Raw genomic sequence first — 19262 nt, forward strand, 5'->3', positions numbered from 1 at the left:
AGGACTTGGATATGATGGATTTAAGGAGTTGTGGTATTGTGTAGGGGGGGTTCTGTGTTAGATGATAGGTTAGAGGCTTTGTCTGATGATAGAGGAGCCATGCACATGATGAACTTAGCTAGGCTAAATGGAGAAGTTCATTTATTTGTTGTTCACACAGTGTGTGAACCTGAGATTGTACACTTGTTAGAAAATGTTCCACATAATATAGGTGAAGAAGAAGTTCAACATGTGATGCATGATAGTGATGATGGTGAGTGTGAACAAGTTCATGATGAGTGTCAGGAGGTAGGTGATGGTGAGTGTGAAGTTCCTGTTTCAGAAGAAAGAGCTGAGGGAGATGATATTGTAGAAGGTCAAATTGAAGTTGAATGTGATGTGGGTGAGTGTGAAAGAGATGATGTTGTAGGAGGTGAAATTGAAGTTGAATGTGATGTGGGTGAGTCTGAAAGAGATGATGTTGATGTTCATAGTTGGAGTTGCAGTGGTGAGGATGCCAATGTTGATTGCAATGTGGATGTTCCTAGTATGGATGACCTAGTTGACTGTGATATCCAAGAAGAGGTAGGGCATGGAGTTGGGAATTGGTTTGGTGAAATTGAAGTTGATGTGCAAGATGATGGACCATCACGGACTCGCATTGCAGATAGTGATGTTGAGGATGGTATAAATACTGAGAATGATAGAGGTTTGTCTGATGATAATTGGGAATCAGAAGAATTGGTTAGTGGAGGAGAAAGTGATGGAGAAGATGATGAGGAAGAAAGTTATGGAAAGTTTGTAACATTTACTATGCCTAAAACAATGGTGGATTATAAGTGGGATTTGGACACTTATTTTGCTAACAAGCAAGATATTCTGGATGCCATAAAAACATATGCAGTAGAAAATGGGAGAAATCTATCCAACTAGAAAGGGACATGTGTCATGATCTCCATATACCAAATCCTCCAACTACGTGCTAACACATCATCATCGTCTTCAACCTTCCATCAACCACTCTCAGCCGTCCCAAATCGAAACCCTAGGCAACAACCATCATTAGTCATCATGATACCATCCATCCACGAGCGACCACCAGAGTAGTGCCGATCTTCCATTTTTGAACAACCCACACATCAGTAGTACTCGCGTTAGTGCAAAACGTGAACGAACCACCTTGTGCTAAAATCGCACCACCACAAAAATGGATTAAAATGAAAATATTAATATATTTAGATTTTTGTGTAATTTTGGACCGTGTGAAGACAAGAGTTGAATTGGAAATTAGGCAAAATTCAATTGTTAATAATTTATTACATATTATATAAAATAATTTATTTAATTATATATGAAATTATCAAAAAAAAAATACCTGCGAAATATTTTTAAAACTGATCAAAACGGAGATATTACAGTACAAATAAAAGATTTCATCAATAGTGGTTTTGTGTAGCTATCATGCAACACATCTCAAACCTTCTTTAGATTATGTTTATTTTTTATTTAAAATGCGATCTTCAAATTTTTAATAGACATCTCAGATTTTATAATGTTTAAATTTAAATTTCTGTAGGTTAGAAGATTTTATATTTACTCGTGGAATCCTAAATTGAAATGTTACAAATGTCACACACCTTAGATAGTCACAAGACAGGAATAAAAAAAGTAACCCTAATGTTTTGCTTTTTCACCCAGCCACAGTGTCTCTTTAGTATATCCCAAATCACAACCTATTAAACTACTGATATCTTCTCTCCTAAAACATCAAAATATTATTATTCATAGCTAAATATTCCCTCATTTAAGTTGACCTCATATTACTACTAATAAAAAAAAACTACTAAATATTCTCACACTTTAGTTTACCCATATCATTTCTAATAAACCATACTACTACTAACAAAATCCCCCTGTAAACATAAATGCTCATTTATCTCGATTCTTTTACCCTTCATCCTAGTTTCTCCATGTGTCGTGCACATCGTGTTTGCTTCTTTTACTAATAGTCGTGTTCTTCACTATCTTCGTAGTCAACTTACTCTTCTCTTTGACTGTGTCCAATTTGTTCTTTGCTCTTTCAGTAATCGACTTGTTCTTTGCATTGACTGACTTCTTCTTAATCTTGGCCGACTTGTTTTGTAAGTTGGTTGTCCTCTGGTTAACCATGAACAACTTATCAGTAACTAGGTTCTCCACACTTCTTGCTAACATAGGTCAGCTCCTCTTTCATATTGTTTTGTGCCAAATCTCTCCATATCTTGTTCTCCATATTGAGATTCTTCACTCTTTCCTGAAGCATCCAATTGAGCTTCCCTAGATACTGTATCTCCACATCTTTTTCTGAGTTTCCTTTCCATAACCTCTTGTATCAGTTTAACAAACATTTTTTATTGCGACAAAAGAAATAAAAACACCCCAAAACATATGCGACAACCGCAACTAAAAATACAACAGAAAAAGTGAAACGAAAACACAAACTAAACTCAATGAAATTACAAACAAACCCCCCAAAATTTAAGTTTATCCAACATACATTATTTTGAAACCAAAACTTTATATGGACGAAGGAAACTATAATTGTTTGGATATTCTCTTACTTAAAAATATAAAAGTAAATATCTTCTGCATCAATTATCTTATATTCATGCAGATTTATTTGATGTAGTCATTCTCATCCTTTCTTTATTCGCCTAATAGGCCATCATGAGATAATTAAGCTAGTTTAGCATATGCAGTGAGTAATTTTTAGTCAGCCAAGATTTGGTTTATTAGTCTTTCTATGTTCCTTTATTTATCATTTTTTTTAATTTGGTTTAATCTGAATTGAAAACCCCAAAACCTGATCATGTCCGTTCAGTTTTCAGCCTTGCATCATACGAGTTTCAGTTTTTAGTGTAGAATTTTCTCTTATTAAGAGTTAAAGATGATTATTTTATTCATAGGAATTGAATATAGGTAGGAGGAGGTTTTCAACAACCCCTGTGGTAAACATGATTTTCTTATAGTTGCTAAATTTTGTTCACATTGGTTTACCAATATTCTTCCAATCATAAAAGGCTTTAATTCTTCCCCTTAATCTTTACTTTACATGTGATTTTTCAGAAAGGAAAACTTCCCATAACTATCATTTTTATCATCCAAGAAATTATAGAAAATCCATAATTGAACTTTTTCTTTTATGGATCTTATATACAATGAAATCACTTGAATAGAGATATACGAAGATGTAAACGGAATGGCAAGCCAAAAGTTTCCTATTTATTTAAAGTTTATCGTGAAATATATTGATGATAAACTTATTAAGCGTCAAAGTATTTGCAGGTATAGATATCTCAGACAAGGAAATCGATACGTGCCAGATTTTATAGGAAAGCTCGAAATACATTAATTTAGTTTGTTGTTAATTTCATTGTATTGTTAATATATTTTTTTTTAATTTGGGTTTAATTTTAATTGTTATCAAGCTATGTAGTGAATATTGTGAGTTTAAAGTTCATTTAGAATGGAATATTACTTAATTAGGTTGATTAAGGGCTTAACTTTATTTGTTTTACGATTTTAATAATTAACTATATTTATACAATAAATATGATGTGAAAATTTTCAAAAAATAAAAAACAAGTCAACCTACAAGAAAAGTGATTCCCCTGTGAGTGTCACTGTGTGTCGTGTGAAAGTAACAATTCTGTTTTCTTTAACAGATAAAACTGCCTTGATTTTTATCTGATACAATTTAATTTCAAAACTTTAGGACTACTTTCAGATAGATGACATCCAGTAACATTAAAAAACAATATTAATATAATTTAGTAAATTATTAACATAATTTAGTAATTTATTTTTAATAAAAATAACATTACAAAAATACTATTAAATTTTTTTATTAACTTTATTCAAGAGAAAAAACAGTCTAAAAATATTATTAAAAATTAAGAGAAAAAACAGTCTAAAAATATTATTAAAAGTTTTTAGGAATGTTTATTTAATAAAAAGTAACATAATTGAAATGTTACTTTAAAACCTTTGGTAGTATTTTTGTAAGAAAGGAAATATTGTAAAACTGCTACTAATTTTATTTTTAAATAAATATTGGTGTTATTTTTACACCATACCATAAATTAATACAGTAAGAGAAAAAATAGTAATAAAAGGACTAGGTGGTGATTGAGAAAAGATCAAAGTACATATGTACTAAAAGTTTCTTATATGATTCCTGTAATGTATAGATATAATTCCAAAATGAGTTAATCATATAAAAATCTTTAATCTTCTGTGTCTTGTTCGTACAGAACTATTTCTTAAAGCCAATTTATATTTTGAAGAAACAACTAATGATCCTTAGTGTGTATAATCAGTTGCAACAACTCGTTGGAGATGACATATGTGCAAAGGAGTTAAAAGATAAATGAACTAGAATGAATCAAAATTTAAAAGTAAAAGATAAAGAAGTTTAAGTTTACGAATTTAGTAAAAAGAAAAAAGAAATGACTCGAAATAAATATTTTCTATATATGAATTTATAAATAAAAGATCAACCATGCAATTTCTTCACAACAACCGCTCTTTCATCTTATCATTCCACAGATAATAATTTGTACTATATAAAAAATCAATCTTTTATTTTTCTTCATCGTTCAAACAAATAAATAAAATTCCAAACTAAGAGATCTGATGCCACTCTAACATAAAAAACATCAAAACAAGGAAGAGTTTGTCGAAGCCATGCCATTAGAGTGTGAGAAGAATTATAGCAGGTGAACATCTAATTTTGAAGTAGGAAGAGGAAGTTAAACGGGAATTGATGCACATCTAATTTTGAACTTCTGCCTCATCTTATTACCCAACTATCAGATTTTGAATGTGAGCAATCTTTCTCCAATCTTCGCCTTCTGGCTCCTGACAACGCTGTTCGAGCAATGGACAGCACAAAATATGAAGAGAAGAGATGGATTTGGGCAGACCCTCCTCAGGTAAGCATTGGAGGTTACAGCAATCAATAAGTGTGAGAGAGGAGAGGTTATAGGGAAGCTTGTAGTCTAGCTTTTTGAGATTTCGGCAATTACCGATTGTTAAAGAAGTAAGAGAAGGTGGCAGCATAACTTCATCGGGAAAAGACTCCACGTCAAGAGAGTAAATAGATAAGCTTTGAAGACATGTGTTGACATCCAAGGTCTCTCGCAGGGAGGCTATAAGTTTTAAACTTGAAAGAGACATGTCTTTTACCTTTGATGGCAAACCTCCATCTGGGAACATCTCCACTTTTGGACAATCAGTTATCTCCAGTTCAATAAGAGATGGAAATGCTGCAGATAATCCTTCACAGGGAAATGATTCAAATTGAGGACATTCATGGATTGACATTACCTCGAGATGATTATGAGCGTGCTCTTGTGAAATTCTTTGTAGGTTTTGGCATCCACTCAGAAAAAGAAAACGGAGCACTGGAAAGAAATTTAGCTGAAAGATTGTAAGAGAGTCACAACAACTAGAAATTCTCATATCTTCATTGAAATCATAATGGGTCATGGGAATATTCACAAGTGGACATGAACTAATAAGTAGTTCCTTTAAATGAAGAAGTTGCTCTGACAGACCTTTCAGCTTGGGACATTCATCAATAACAAGACGTCCAAGCCGTGGAAAAGAAGTAGTTTTACATTCCCATTCTTCCCATTCCTTCATGATGCCGAATTCCAATATTTCCAAGGACTTAAATGAAGAAGAGTTGCTCCCATAAAATTCAGCACCAATGCTCACTATTCCATCAAATCCTATAATCTTGAGGGTCTTCAGAGATGACAATAGTCCAAGGGGAGGCAAACATAGGCAATATTTACAATTCATTAACTCTAAGGATACCAAATTTGATAACGAATTATCGAATACCCAACTTGGGAATTCTGTACCACAATAGCTCCTGATTGAAAAACGCTCTAACTGATTAGAAGGTTGTAGATTCTCAAGAACTTTCTTCTCTTTTCTTGGATCATCGGGGATGTGATTCCAATTCCATATTAACTCTAGCTCCACAAGGTGTTTATTTTTCAAATTTGCTTCTAATGCATCCAGAGGATTCACAATATTTTGCAGCTCATTAATTGATAGTTTTCCGTGAAGATTGAGTCCTCCTAGTTGCTTAATACTGATGACCTCATTATTTTTATTAACCCAAAACGTACTTAGTACTTGAAGATTCTTCAACTCTCCAAAATGCATTGGCATCTTTGTCACTCCTGTATGTTCAAATTCCAGGCAACGCAATTTGGTGAGTTTATGCAAACTTGAAGGCAATTCCTTCATATATACACAATTATTCAACTTCAATATCAGCAAGTTATAGAGCAAACCTACTGAGTCAGGTAGTTTTTGTATCCTAGTATGAGAAAGGTCCAATGAATGGAGATGTTTAAGATCACCAACAGAATCAGGGATCTCGTTGAGGTCACGACATCCATACAATGATAAGACGCGTAAAAACTTCAACTTAGAGAACAATTCACTTACCAAAATCTCGAATGGAGCAAGATATACAGCGTTATTTATAATCTGAACAAATGAATGCAGTCTTTTAGCATCAGTTAAACTCCCAAAACCATGAAAACATTTTCCATCAAGGACTGAAAATGAAAAATGACGGGTTGTTTTGGGTATACAGTTTCCATCAAATTTCAACCTGAAACAGAACTCTGCACAAACATATTTTGCCAAATCATTCAGAAGGTCATGCATGACGAATTGCATTTCGGAGCTTGATTGATGAAAGAAAGATTTGGAGCTTGATTGAAGAAAGAAAGACCTTGTTAATAAATCATCGAAATACTGTTCACCAATTTCTTCTACATTCTTGTTCTGTTGAGAATGATGGAGAAAACCTTCAGCCATCCACAACAAAATTAATTCCTTCTTGTCAAATTTATAATCTTTTGGAAATAACGCACAATAAGCAAAGCACCTCTTGAGGTGAGAAGGAAGGTGCTGATAACTCAATAACAGAGCAGGCATAATTTCAACTTCTTTCGGTAAGTCCCATATGTCGCTTTCCAATACGTTTTTCCAATATGAAATGGATGACTTTGTGCGGAGAAGACTTCCAATTGTTTTCAAAGCAAGAGGTAATCCTTTGCACTTCTCAACTATTCTTCTACCAATCTCCTTTTTTTCACCTTTCAATCGAAGATCATCATCTTTTAGTGCTTGTTTTTCAAAAACTTTCCAGCATTCGTCCTCTTCTAATTGCTTTAGGTGATGCACTTCAGATCTCATTTTAGAAGCAACTTTCTCAATACGTGTTGTGACAAGAATTCTACTTCCTGGAGCCCCATAGCTAAGAGAAGTTCGCACAACTTCCCATTCTTCTTGTCTTTCGTTCCAAACATCATCCAAAACAAGAAGAAATTTCCTTCCTGATATTTTTTCTTTCAATCTTCCATGAACCATTTCTAGGTCTCCGCTATCGTCTTTAGATTTAGTGATTGCCTCAAGAATTGCTTTTGTCACTGTCAAAACATCAAAATGATCGGAAAGACAAACCCAAGCTTTGATATCAAATTTAGCCTCCTCCATCTTTGGATCATTATATACATGTTGGGTGAGTGTGGTCTTACCCAATCCACCCATACCCACTATGGAAAGTATGGATAGATGGTTATGATTGTCGGTTTCAGATGTGAGCCAATTAGAGATCTTTTCTCTGTCTGCATCTCTGCCATAAATAACACTTTCAACGACCAAAGAAGATGATGGCAATTTCTGTGACACTTTACTACCTGATCTATCACCAGAATAAGTACCCTCTCTCAAACCAAGAGCACCCTTTTGCTTTGCAAGATATTCTAGTTTTTCTAGGAGTTCTTTCATCTCTGATTCAATTTTCTTGTTAAAGGTTTTGAAAGTAGAGTTGAAGAAATTTGATGTTGGATAAAACAAAATTATGGGTCCCAATGATAAGCTGAAATGCAGGAGACTTGTTCCCATGCCAAAAATAATGCACGCAACTTTCCAGACTTTCAGCACAACCACTCATTCTCTTTAACGTTTACTTCCTTCATTTATTATAAAATGAAGCCAGTGTGTGCAGCAGAGGCAAGACATCCACCGAGAATCAAAACCGGTGAAGAGAGAAGCAGAGATAGCTACCACGGTAGTCTGAGTGAAAAATAGAGAGAGTCTATTTTTGTGAATGTGAGTGAAAAGTGAGAGTTTTGTATATCATCTGAGAGGGTGAGATTTACACAGAGAGATCCTCAGAGAGTGAGAGAAATATTGTAATTCTACTTTCATAGTGGAGATATTTTTCTGGACTAGGTCCCGTGGTTTTTTCCGAGAGGATTTTCCACGTTAAAATTTCCAGTGTTAATTTTCTCTTACGCCTACGCTTTTATTTCTACGCTTCCGCACAGTGCCCATTTTGGGGTTCACAGAGGAGGGAACAAATACCGCTGTTTCCCAACAGTGGTATCATAGCTACCGATTCGAAAAGTCACGGTCCTGTGAAACTCAAGATGGAAGGAGACATGTTCAAGCTAATTGCAGATAATTATTCCTACTGGAAGCCGATGATGGAAGATCATCTATACTGCAAGGATTTGTATGAGCCGATCACAAATCTGGAAATTCCGGAAGGAAAGACCGAAAAAGACTGGGAGATTCTGAATCGTATTCGGAAATACATCGATAGAAGTCTCTTTGAGCATGTATCAACTTATACTAATGCGTATGAGTTATGGACAAAGCTTGAATCAATGATTCAAAAGAAGACTCCCAGGAACAAAGCTCATCTAGTCAGACGACTCGTAAAGTTGGAGTACTCTGACGACCAGAATATGATCGAGCATCTCAATACCTTCAAAGGTATTGTGAACCAGTTAATGAAAGCTGATATGAAGATCGATGACGAATTACAGGCTCTTTTACTCCTTAGTTCTCTACCTGAGAGCTGGGACACATTGGTGGTCACTCTCAGTAACTCAGCACCAGATGGAAAGCTCAGTCTGGATAACATCACAGACAGTTTACTGAATGAAGAATCCAGAAGGAAAGAAAGGGGATCGAGTAGTCACTCAGAAGCCAATGTTGTTGAGAATAGAGGAAGGAGTGAAAATAGAAGCAAAGGAAAACGTGAAAAGTCACGAGAAAGATTCAAGTCTCGTTCCAAAGGTCTGACATGCTTTTATTGTGAAAAAGATAGTCACAAGAAGCCAGAATGTAGATTCCTGAAAAGAGATCAGAAGAATGGAACTGTACACCCTGATATGGTAGATCCCAAAAAGAAGTTGGAAGAAAAGACCACAACAGCGGTGATATCAAATGATGAGAATGTGTTCCTTATCACTGAGGTAAACTATCTAAATATTGCTTTTGATGACTGCACTTGGATAGTAGATACCGGAGCATCTTTCCATGTTACTCCTCATGAGGGATTCTTCTCATCCTATCAAAAAGGAGACTTTGGAACAGTGAAGATGGGTAATCATGTCACAAGCAAAATTGTGGGCATAGGAGAAGTGATTTTGACGTCAGAAAATGGAAACAAACTTGTGCTGAGGGAGGTAAGACATGTACCAGAAATGCGTCTAAACCTTATCTCAGTCGGTAAGCTAGATGATGCTGGAATGAACAACCAGTTTGGAGATGGAAAATGGAAACTTAGCCGAGGAAGCATGATTGTTGCTCGTGGCAAAAAGGAAGGCTCTTTGTACGTCATGCAAGGAAAGATATGCAAAGGAGAGACAAATGTTGCTCAAGAAGAAAGTAAGGAGTTGTGGCACAAAAGACTGGGCCACATGAGCGAGAAAGGATTAGAGATCCTTGCGAAAGATCATCTCCAAAGTATAAAAGGACAACCACTTGAATTATGTGAAGACTGCCTAGCAGGTAAGCAACATAGAGTGTCCTTCCGTAAATCTGAAAGTGGAAGAAGAAAAGAGCATATTTTGGATCTTGTACACTCAGATGTTTGTTCAACATCTGAAAAGTCCCTTGGTGGTGCTCAATATTTTGTTACCTTCATTGATGACCACTCCAGAAAATTGTGGGTCTATCCATTGAAGAGAAAAGATGAAGTTCTATGAATCTTCAAGGAGTTTCACGCCTCAGTTGAACGTGAAACTGGTAGAAAGTTGAAATGTTTGAGAAGTGATAATGGTGGAGAGTACAGAGGTCCATTCGAGCACTATTGCAAGACTCGTGGGATCAAACATGAGAAAGTACCTCCCAAGACACCTCAAATGAATGGTGTAGCTGAAAGATTCAACAGAACAATTCTCGAGAAGGTCAGGAGCATGTTGTCTCACGCAAAACTTCCCAAGTCATTCTGGGGAGAGGCAGTGGTGACAACAGCTGATTTGATCAACTTATCACCAGCAAGACCATTAAACGGTAAAATACCAGAAGAAGTATGGTCCGGTAAAAAGGCCTCATATCGCAACTTGAGAGTCTTCGGATGTAAGGCATCAGTTCACATCCCGAAAGATGAAAGAGCAAAGCTCGATGCTAAGGCGAAAGAGTGCATATACCTTGGTTCTCCAAGAGATGAATTTGGTTTCAGATTATGGGATCCTGCAAACAGAAAGATTGTTCGAAGTAGAGATGTGGTGTTCTTTGAAGATCAGACAATCCAAGACATCAAGAAAGTGGAGAAACCAACACTTAAGCTGATAAGTGATCAAAGCCCTATTGTGATGAACAACTTAGGGGGAGAGACTCATCAAGCCGAACCAGAGTTACAACTTGATGAAATGGCTGAAGAAGCAGATCAACCTAATCTGACGGAAGAAGATCAACCAATTGAGGATGCTCCGCAAGAACCCCAATTGAGACGATCAACAAGGCAGAAGCAACCGTCAAGAAGGTATTTTTCAGATGAATATGTTAATTTTACTGATGAAGGTGAACCTCAAAGCTTTGTAGAAGCATTGGAGACGAAAGACAGAGACAAATGTTTGCAAGCCATGGAAGAAGAGATGCAATCCTTAAAGGAAAATGAGACTTATGATTTGGTAGAATTACCAAAAGAAAGGAGAACATTGCAGAACAAATGGGTGTTCAAGCTCAAGAATGAAGAGAACAATCCAAGCCCAAGGTACAAAGCACGAATTGTCGTGAAGGGGTGCAACCAGAAGAAAGGAATAGACTTTGATGAAATATTCTCACCAGTGGTGAAGATGACATCCATTAGAGCGATTCTCGGTTTAGCAGCAACACTAGACCTGGAGATTGAACAACTGGACGTCAAAACAGCATTCTTACATGGAGATCTAGAGGAAGAAATTTACATGAAGCAACCAGAGGGTTTTTGAAGAACCAGGCAAAGAACACTTGGTGTTTCGTCTGAAGAAAAGTCTCTATGGTCTGAAGCAAGCTCCAAGACAATGGTACAAGAAATTTGATTCCTTCATGATCCAACATAATTTCAAGAAGACCTCCGCAGACCATTGCGTGTTTGTGAAGCATTATGAAAATGGTGAGTCCATCATACTTCTCTTGTATGTTGATGATATGTTGATTGTAGGGAAGGAAAAAATTAAAATAGCTGCTCTCAAGAAGGCATTGAGCAAGTCTTTTGCCATGAAAGACCTGGGTGCAGTGAAGAAGATACTTGGAATGAAAATCTCCAAAGATCGTTCTAGAAGAATGTTATGGGTATCTCAAGAAGATTACATTGAGAAGATTCTCAAAAGGTTCAACATGCACAATGCCAAATCTGCTCGTGTTCCAATTGCTGGACATTTCAAACTCAGCAAGTCGCAATGTCCAAAGAATGAAGAAGAAAAAGAAGAAATGAGCAAGGTACCCTACTCTTCTGCCGTGGGTAGCCTTATGTATGCAATGGTTTGTACAAGGCCAGATATTGGCTATGCTGTAGGAGTTGTGAGCAGATTCCTGTCGAATCCAGGAAAGGAGCATTGGGAAGCTGTTAAGTGGATACTAAGGTATCTAAGAGGTTCTGCCAAAAGAAGCTTGTGTTTTGGCAATGGAGACCTAAAGCTAATCGGATATTCAGACTCAGACATGGCTGGAGATGTCGATTCAAGGAAGTCAACATCAGGTTATCTGATTACTTTTGCAGGGGGAGCTGTTTCTTGGCAGTCAAAACTACAGAAATGTGTGACATTGTCTACTGCTGAAGCAGAGTATGTAGCGGTGACTGAAGCCTCTAAAGAGATGCTATGGATGAAGAATTTCCTAAGTGAATTAGGACATGATCAAGATGATTATGTGGTGAACTATGATAATCAAAGTACCATCCATCTAACCAAGAACCCCATGTTCCATTCACGCTCGAAGCATATTGATGTGCGGTATCATTGGATACGAGAAGCGCTGGATGAGAAGAAATTGAAGATTGAGAAAATCCATACAGACTTGAATTGGTCCGATATGATGACTAAGTCAATTCCAACCAAGAAGATTGAAGATTGTTGCCAAGGTGCTGGTCTGGTGGTATCTTCCAGATAGAAGACCCATTTATTTGTTTTATGGGGGAGTTTTGTTGGATAAAACAAAATTATGGGTCCCAATGATAAGCTGAAATGCAGGAGACTTGTTCCCATGCCAAAAATAATGCATGCAACTTTCCAGACTTTCAGCACAACCACTCATTCTCTTTAACGTTTACTTCCTTCATTTATTATAAAATGAAGCCAGTGTGTGCAGCAGAGGCAAGACATCCACCGAGAATCAAAACCGGTGAAGAGAGAAGCAGAGATAGCTACCACGGTAGTCTGAGTGAAAAATAGAGAGAGTCTATTTCTGTGAGTGTGAGTGAAAAGTGAGAGTTTTGTATATCATCCGAGATGGTGAGATTTACACAGAGAGATCCTCATAGAGTGAGAGAAATATTGTAATCCTACTTTCATAGTGGAGATATTTTTCTGGACTAGGTCCCGTGATTTTTTCCGAGAGGATTTTCCACGTTAAAATTTCCAGTGTTAATTTTCTCTTACGCCTACGCTTTTATTTCTACGCTTCCGCACAGTGCCCATTTTGGGGTTCACGTGGGAATAAATACCGCTGTTTCCCAACATTTGATACCTTGTAAGTAAAGGTTTGAGGTTCGGATTCAGCTTCCACTTGGCATCTGGTGAGTTCATATTCACCCAAGAGATCCTCTGCATCAAAGACAGCCTTTTTGACAGAAAAAAGCCATTCTTTAACGTGTGGATCCGTGAACTGCTTATGTTCTGCATCATGAGCGAGAGCATTGTGGAGTGCAGCATGATTTTCAAGTTGTCGAGCAGCTTATGATCAAGTTTTCTTCCACGAAAGAAGTCTAGGAATTGAGGAAAAGCCAACCTGTCGAATGCAACCTGAAGAAAAGCTGAAAGAAGAGCACCACCAACAAGCTCTGCTGCCATGATAGGAGTTGGAGATGGAAGTTTAACAGGGATACAGGACAGGGATTCTGTACTGACGAAAAGAGTAGTTAGCTAGAATTGGATAAGTTTGATTGAGCAATATCAAATGTGATCACTTGGTTATTCATTCAACGGTTGTGATGAATGAAAATACGAAATTCTAAATAGAGAGGTTTGTAGGTCCCAGTGAAGCAATAATTGTTGAATCTTTCGGATAAGAAAAATATTTTAAAACCAACGGTTGCCTTTTGATTTTTCTCCTTATCCATGCTCACATTTGCGCCATACATAAAATTTCTCTGCATCAGGCTTGATTTTAGTTCAGTTATTACTGTTTAGTTCAGTTATTACTGTGCTAAAATTTTAGTCTTGTAAATAATAAAATTCAGATTTCATTTTCGGTTTTAGTTTTTTATTAAATTAAAAACTTATTATTATAATAATGACAAATTTGTCTTATATAATTTTAATTTAAGTTGTTCTTAATTGTAGGATTATTGAGAATAGAACATTATTAATTTAAATCAATATATATATATATGTAGTTATGTGTATAAGATAAAGATTAAATGATTTCATTTTCAAATTACGTACATATAAATAGTACATATATGTTATATATTACTATTGAGTGATTTAAATTGTTCTTAATTATAGGATTATATTAATTTGGATAGATCAATACATGTGTAGTAATGTATATAAGATAAAGATTAAAAAAACTCAAAATTACATACATAAATGGTACATATATGTCATTGACTAAAACGAAAATTCTTAATAATTAATATTATCTTTAAATTGGCAATATTTTTTTCGATAAAATATATAATTTCTTACGATTTGAGATTACAGTGACAATTAACAAGTTATTTGTTATAATTTAATATCGGACATTTAACAATTTATGATATTAATTGAATGATTGTTGAATATAATTAAATTCTTATGAGATTAATAATTAATTAAAAAAAACTTATCACCTCTTGAGAATGAGTTGGTAATCAAGAATGAGTATCGCCTATCACTTAATTACATGACATAACAATAGTACGGAAAAGAATCATTTCGTATAGTTGTCTTTTTATGAATCGAGAGAAAAAATTTCAAACACAAATGATATCTACTATAATTATATTAATCTAGATATGTTCAGAGAGAAGGGAGAGTTATGCAATACCCTTCCTTCAACTTTCCATAAGTGTTATAAAATTATGCTTTTTAAAATTAAAAAAAAACGGTTTTTAAGTAAAGTTAAATTATTATTTTTAAAATATAATATTTTTAAAATTTAAATCCATCAACCCTAACCGTGCACCCTAAATTGTGTGATCCAAACATGGCCTGCTTAATATTTTATTTTAGTAATAGAATGAATTGTTTTCATTTATTTCGTGGACCTCACCTTTTAATACATATTGTCTATTTTAAAAAATAGATATTTAAAACGTTTAATAAAAGTAATATTTTAATAAAATTATTTCAAAATTTATGTCAATGTAAATCTTCAAAACTACAAAAATTTATTACCCAACTATCAGATTTTGAATGTGAGCAATCTTTCTCCAATCTTTGCCTTCTGGCTTCTGACAACGCTGCTCCAGCAATGGACAACGCCAAATATAAAGAGAAGAGATGGATTCGGACAGACCCTCCTCAGGTAAGCATTGGAGGTTAGGACAACTATAAAGTGTGAGAGAGGAGAGGTTATAAAGAACCTTGTAGTCTAGCCTTTCCAGATTTGGCATATACTCGATCCGTAAAGAAGTAAGAGAAGGTGGCAGCAAAACTTCATCGGGAAAAGACTCCACATCAAGATATTCAATATATAACCTTTCAAGACATGTGTTGACATCCAAGTTCTCTCGCAGGGAGGCAATAAGTTTTAAACTTGAAAGAGACATGACTTTTACCTTTGATGGCAAACCTCCATCTGGGAACTTCTCCACTTTTGGACAATTAATTATCCTCAGTTCAGTTAGGGATGGAAATGCTGCAGATAATCCTTCACCGGGAAATGATTCAAAATGAGGACATTCACGGATTGAAATTACCTCGAGATGATTATGAGCGTGCTCTTGTGAAATTCTTTGTAGGTTTTGGCATCCACTCAGAACAAGAATACGGAGCACTGGAAAGAAATTTAGCTGAAAGATTGTAAGAGAGTCACAACCACTTAAAATTCTCATATCTTCAATGAAATCATAATGGGTCATCGGAATATTCACAAGTGGGTATGAACGAGTTCTCAAGAGTTCAAGCGCTGATGTGTCTTCGATGTGTTCGCTAATGATGAGGTTAGGACATGACTTAATATATAGTTGCTTTAAATGAAGAAGTTGCTCTGACAGACCTTTCAACTTGGGACATTGAACCACAAGAAGACTTTGAAGACGTGGAAAAGAAGTAGTTTTACATTCCCATTCTTCCCATTTTTTCAAGTTGTAGAATTTCAACATTTCCAAGGACTTGAATGAAGAAGAGTTGCTCCCATAAAATTCAGTACCAATGCTCACTATTTCATCAAATCCGTTAATATCGAGGATCTTTAGAGATGACAATTGTCCAAGGGGAGGCAAACATAGGCAATATTTACAATCCTTTAACTCTAAGTATACCAAATTTGATAACGAATTATCGAATACCCAACTTGGAAATTGTGTACCACAATAGCTCCTGATTGAAAGATGCTCCAACTGATTAGAAGGTTGTAGATTCTCAAGCACTTTCTTCTCTTTCATTGTATCATCGGGGATGTAATTTGAATTCCATATTAACTTTAGCTTCACAAGCTGTTTATTTTTCAAATTTGCTTCTAATGCATCCAAAGGATTCACAATATTTTGCAGCTCATTAATTGATAGCCTTCCATGAAGATTGATTCCACCTAGCTGCTTAATACTGAACTCACTATTTCTACCCACACAAAACATATTCAGTACATGAAGATTCTTCACCTGTTCAAAATGCATTGGCATCTTTGTCACTTCTGTATCTTCAAACTCCAGGCAACGCAATTTGGTGAGTTTATGCAAACTTGAAGGCAATTCCTTCAAATATGAACAATAATTCAACTTCAATATCAGCAAGTTATAGAGCAAACCTACTGAATCAGGTAGCTTTTGTATTCTAGTATAAGAAAGGTCCAATGAATGAAGATGTTTAAGATCACCAACAGAATCAGGGACCTCTTTGAAGCGATGATATCCATTCAAAGATAAGACGCGTAAAAACTTCAACTTGAAGAATTCAGGTATCAAAATCTCCAATCGACAAGTAAGACCGTCACCATAATTACTTACAATTGGAAGAAATGAACGCAGTCTTTTAGCATCCCCTAAACTACCTAAACCATCAAAATATCTTACATCACACAAAACAAAGTCCCTGAGAGCAAATGAAAAATGACGGGTTGTTTTGGGTACACAATCTCCTTTATCAAAATTCAACCTGAAACAGAATTCTCCAGAAACATATTTTGCCAAATCATTCAGAAGATCATGCATGGAGAAATGCATTTTGATGTTTGACCGAAGAAAGAAAGACCTCGTTAGCAGATCATCAAAATATTGTTCACCAATTTCTTCTAAATTGTTGTTCTGCGGAGAGTAATGGAGAAAACCTTCAGCCATCCACAACAAAATTAATTCGTCTTTGTCAAACTCATAATTTTTCGGAAATAATGCACAATAAGCAAAGCATCTTTTGAGATGAGAAGGAAGGTGCTGATAACTCAATAGTAGAGCAGGAATAATTTCGACTTCTTTCGGCAAGTCCCATATGTCGCTTTTCAATACGCCTTTCCAATCTGAAAGGGATGACTTTGTACAGAGAAGACTTCCAATTGTTTTCAAAGCAAGAGGTAATCCTTTGCACTTCTCAACTATCCTTTTACCAATCTCTTTTTTCTCATCATTCAATTCAATATCATCACCTTTTAGAGCTTGCTCTTCAAAAACTTTCCAGCATTCATCTTTTTCTAACTGCTTTAGGCGATGCACTTTAGATCTCATGTTAGAAGCAACTTTCTCAAGACGTGTTGTGACAAGAATTCTACTTCCTGGAGCCCCATAGCTAAGAGGAGTTCGCACAGCTTCCCATTCTTCTCGCCTTTCGCTCCAAACATCATCCAAAACCAGAAGAAATTTCTTTCCGGATACTTTTTCTTTCAATCTTCCATGAACCATTTCTAGGTCTCCGCTATCATCTTTAGATTTTGTAATTGCCTCAAGAATTGTTTTTGTGACTGTCAAAATATCAAAATGATCGGAAACACACACCCAAGCTTTGATATCAAATTGAGCCTCCTCAATCTTTGGGTCATTGTATACATGTTGGGCGAGTGAGGTCTTACCCAACCCACCCATTCCCACAATGGAAAGTATGGATGGATGGTTATGATTGTCGGTCTCAGATGTGAGCCAATTAAAGATCATTTCTTTGTCGGCATCTCTGCCATAAATAACACTTTCAACCACCAAAGAAGATGATGGCAATTTCTGTGACACTTTTCCACCTGATCTATCACCAGAATAAGTACCCTCTTTCAAACCAAGAGCACCCTTTTGCTTTGCAAGATATTCTAGTTTTTCTAGGACTTCTTTCATCTCCGATTCAATTTTCTTGTTAAACGAACTGAAAGTAGAGTTAAAGAAATTTGATACCTTGTAAGTAAAGGTTTGAGGTTCGGATTCAGCTTCCACTAGGGATCTGGTGATTTCATAATCTATTTCACCTAAGAGATCCTCTGCATCAAAGACAGCCTCTTTGACAGAAAAAACCCATGCTTTAACGTGTGGATCTGTGAACTGCTTCTGTTCTGCATCATGAGCGAGAGCATTGATGGAGTGCAGCATGATGTTCAAGTTGCCGAGCAGCTTCTCATCAAGTTTTCTTCCACGAAAGAAGTCTAGGAATTGAGGAGAAGCCAGCCTGTCGAATGCAACCTGAAGAAAAGCGGAAAGAAGAGCACCACCGACAAGTTCTGCTGCCATGGTAGGAGTTTGAAAATGGTGAATGGAAGTGTGTAATTTGAAGTGGAGTTTACTAACCACAATGACTCAGTGCAGGATGCTATAATGATGCTACAATGTTGACTTTAACAACATTATTAAAGGTGCCAATGACTCATGCAGGATGCTATAATGACTAATTAATGCATCTTTGACACTAATTAGTGCTTTAGAGAGAGTAGCTCTTTGGTGATATTTTTCGAGAATTGTGATAAGGATTGTGTTACTATTTACTAACTAATTTTTTTCGTTTGATTTTTCAAACTTTTAAACTTTCGTTTGATTTTTTACACCACCACTACCACCAAGGTATTTAGTTATTAAAAAAGTTAGCTTTTATTTATAAAAAAAGAAAAAATTAAAAGGTAAGAAAGTTATATGAAATATGTGGAAAATTTTGTTGTTACAATTTTTCCTTTTCCTACTACGTTTATCTCTAATTACATTGGTTGCTCAACTTGTGCTAAACAGATGTATTATGTTCTGTATACATGGGCCTTGGTATACTCCTCCCATGTTTTTACTTGTTCTTTTTGTTTAAATATGTAAAACGTAAATTAGGAAGCAAAATTAAAAAATCGAAATAAATTCATCAATCCAATACTCAAACACCCAAATAATTCCAAAATTGTAGTTCTTTAGATATTAGATTCCAAGTTTGAATAATTTATGGATCAATCAATAAGTTGAATATATATTATAATTAAATCTCAGTGGTGAATCCTGGGTAGGTTCTAGTGGTGAAGTTATGGTGTCTTTCCGAAGGGGATATTAGAGATATTAAAATCTTTACCTCAACTAATAAAAGATTTTGTTTGAGATTTGTATTTAAAAATTTAGGAAGAAGTTACTAAGGGAAAAGTTGAAGAATATCATTTAGAAGGCATCAATATTCACATAGATAGGGAAATTA

General features: G+C 35.5%; 1 protein-coding gene and 1 pseudogene across 1 annotated transcript; both read right to left on the reverse strand.

Annotated features, from left to right (window-relative positions):
- Window positions 1-4535: 4535 nt before the first annotated feature.
- On the reverse strand, window positions 4536-13553 carry LOC108343800 (putative disease resistance RPP13-like protein 1; annotated as a pseudogene).
- A 1220-nt stretch (window positions 13554-14773) lies between these two features.
- On the reverse strand, window positions 14774-18426 carry LOC108344588 (putative disease resistance RPP13-like protein 1). The gene has a single exon (XM_052867719.1). The coding sequence runs from the start codon at window positions 18329-18331 to the stop codon at window positions 14864-14866; it is 3468 nt and encodes a 1155-aa protein (XP_052723679.1). The 5' UTR covers window positions 18332-18426; the 3' UTR covers window positions 14774-14863.
- Window positions 18427-19262: the final 836 nt, after the last annotated feature.

The sequence above is a fragment of the Vigna angularis genome, chromosome 8, assembly GCF_016808095.1.
Source record: "Vigna angularis cultivar LongXiaoDou No.4 chromosome 8, ASM1680809v1, whole genome shotgun sequence".
NCBI classification, from domain to species: domain Eukaryota; kingdom Viridiplantae; phylum Streptophyta; class Magnoliopsida; order Fabales; family Fabaceae; genus Vigna; species Vigna angularis.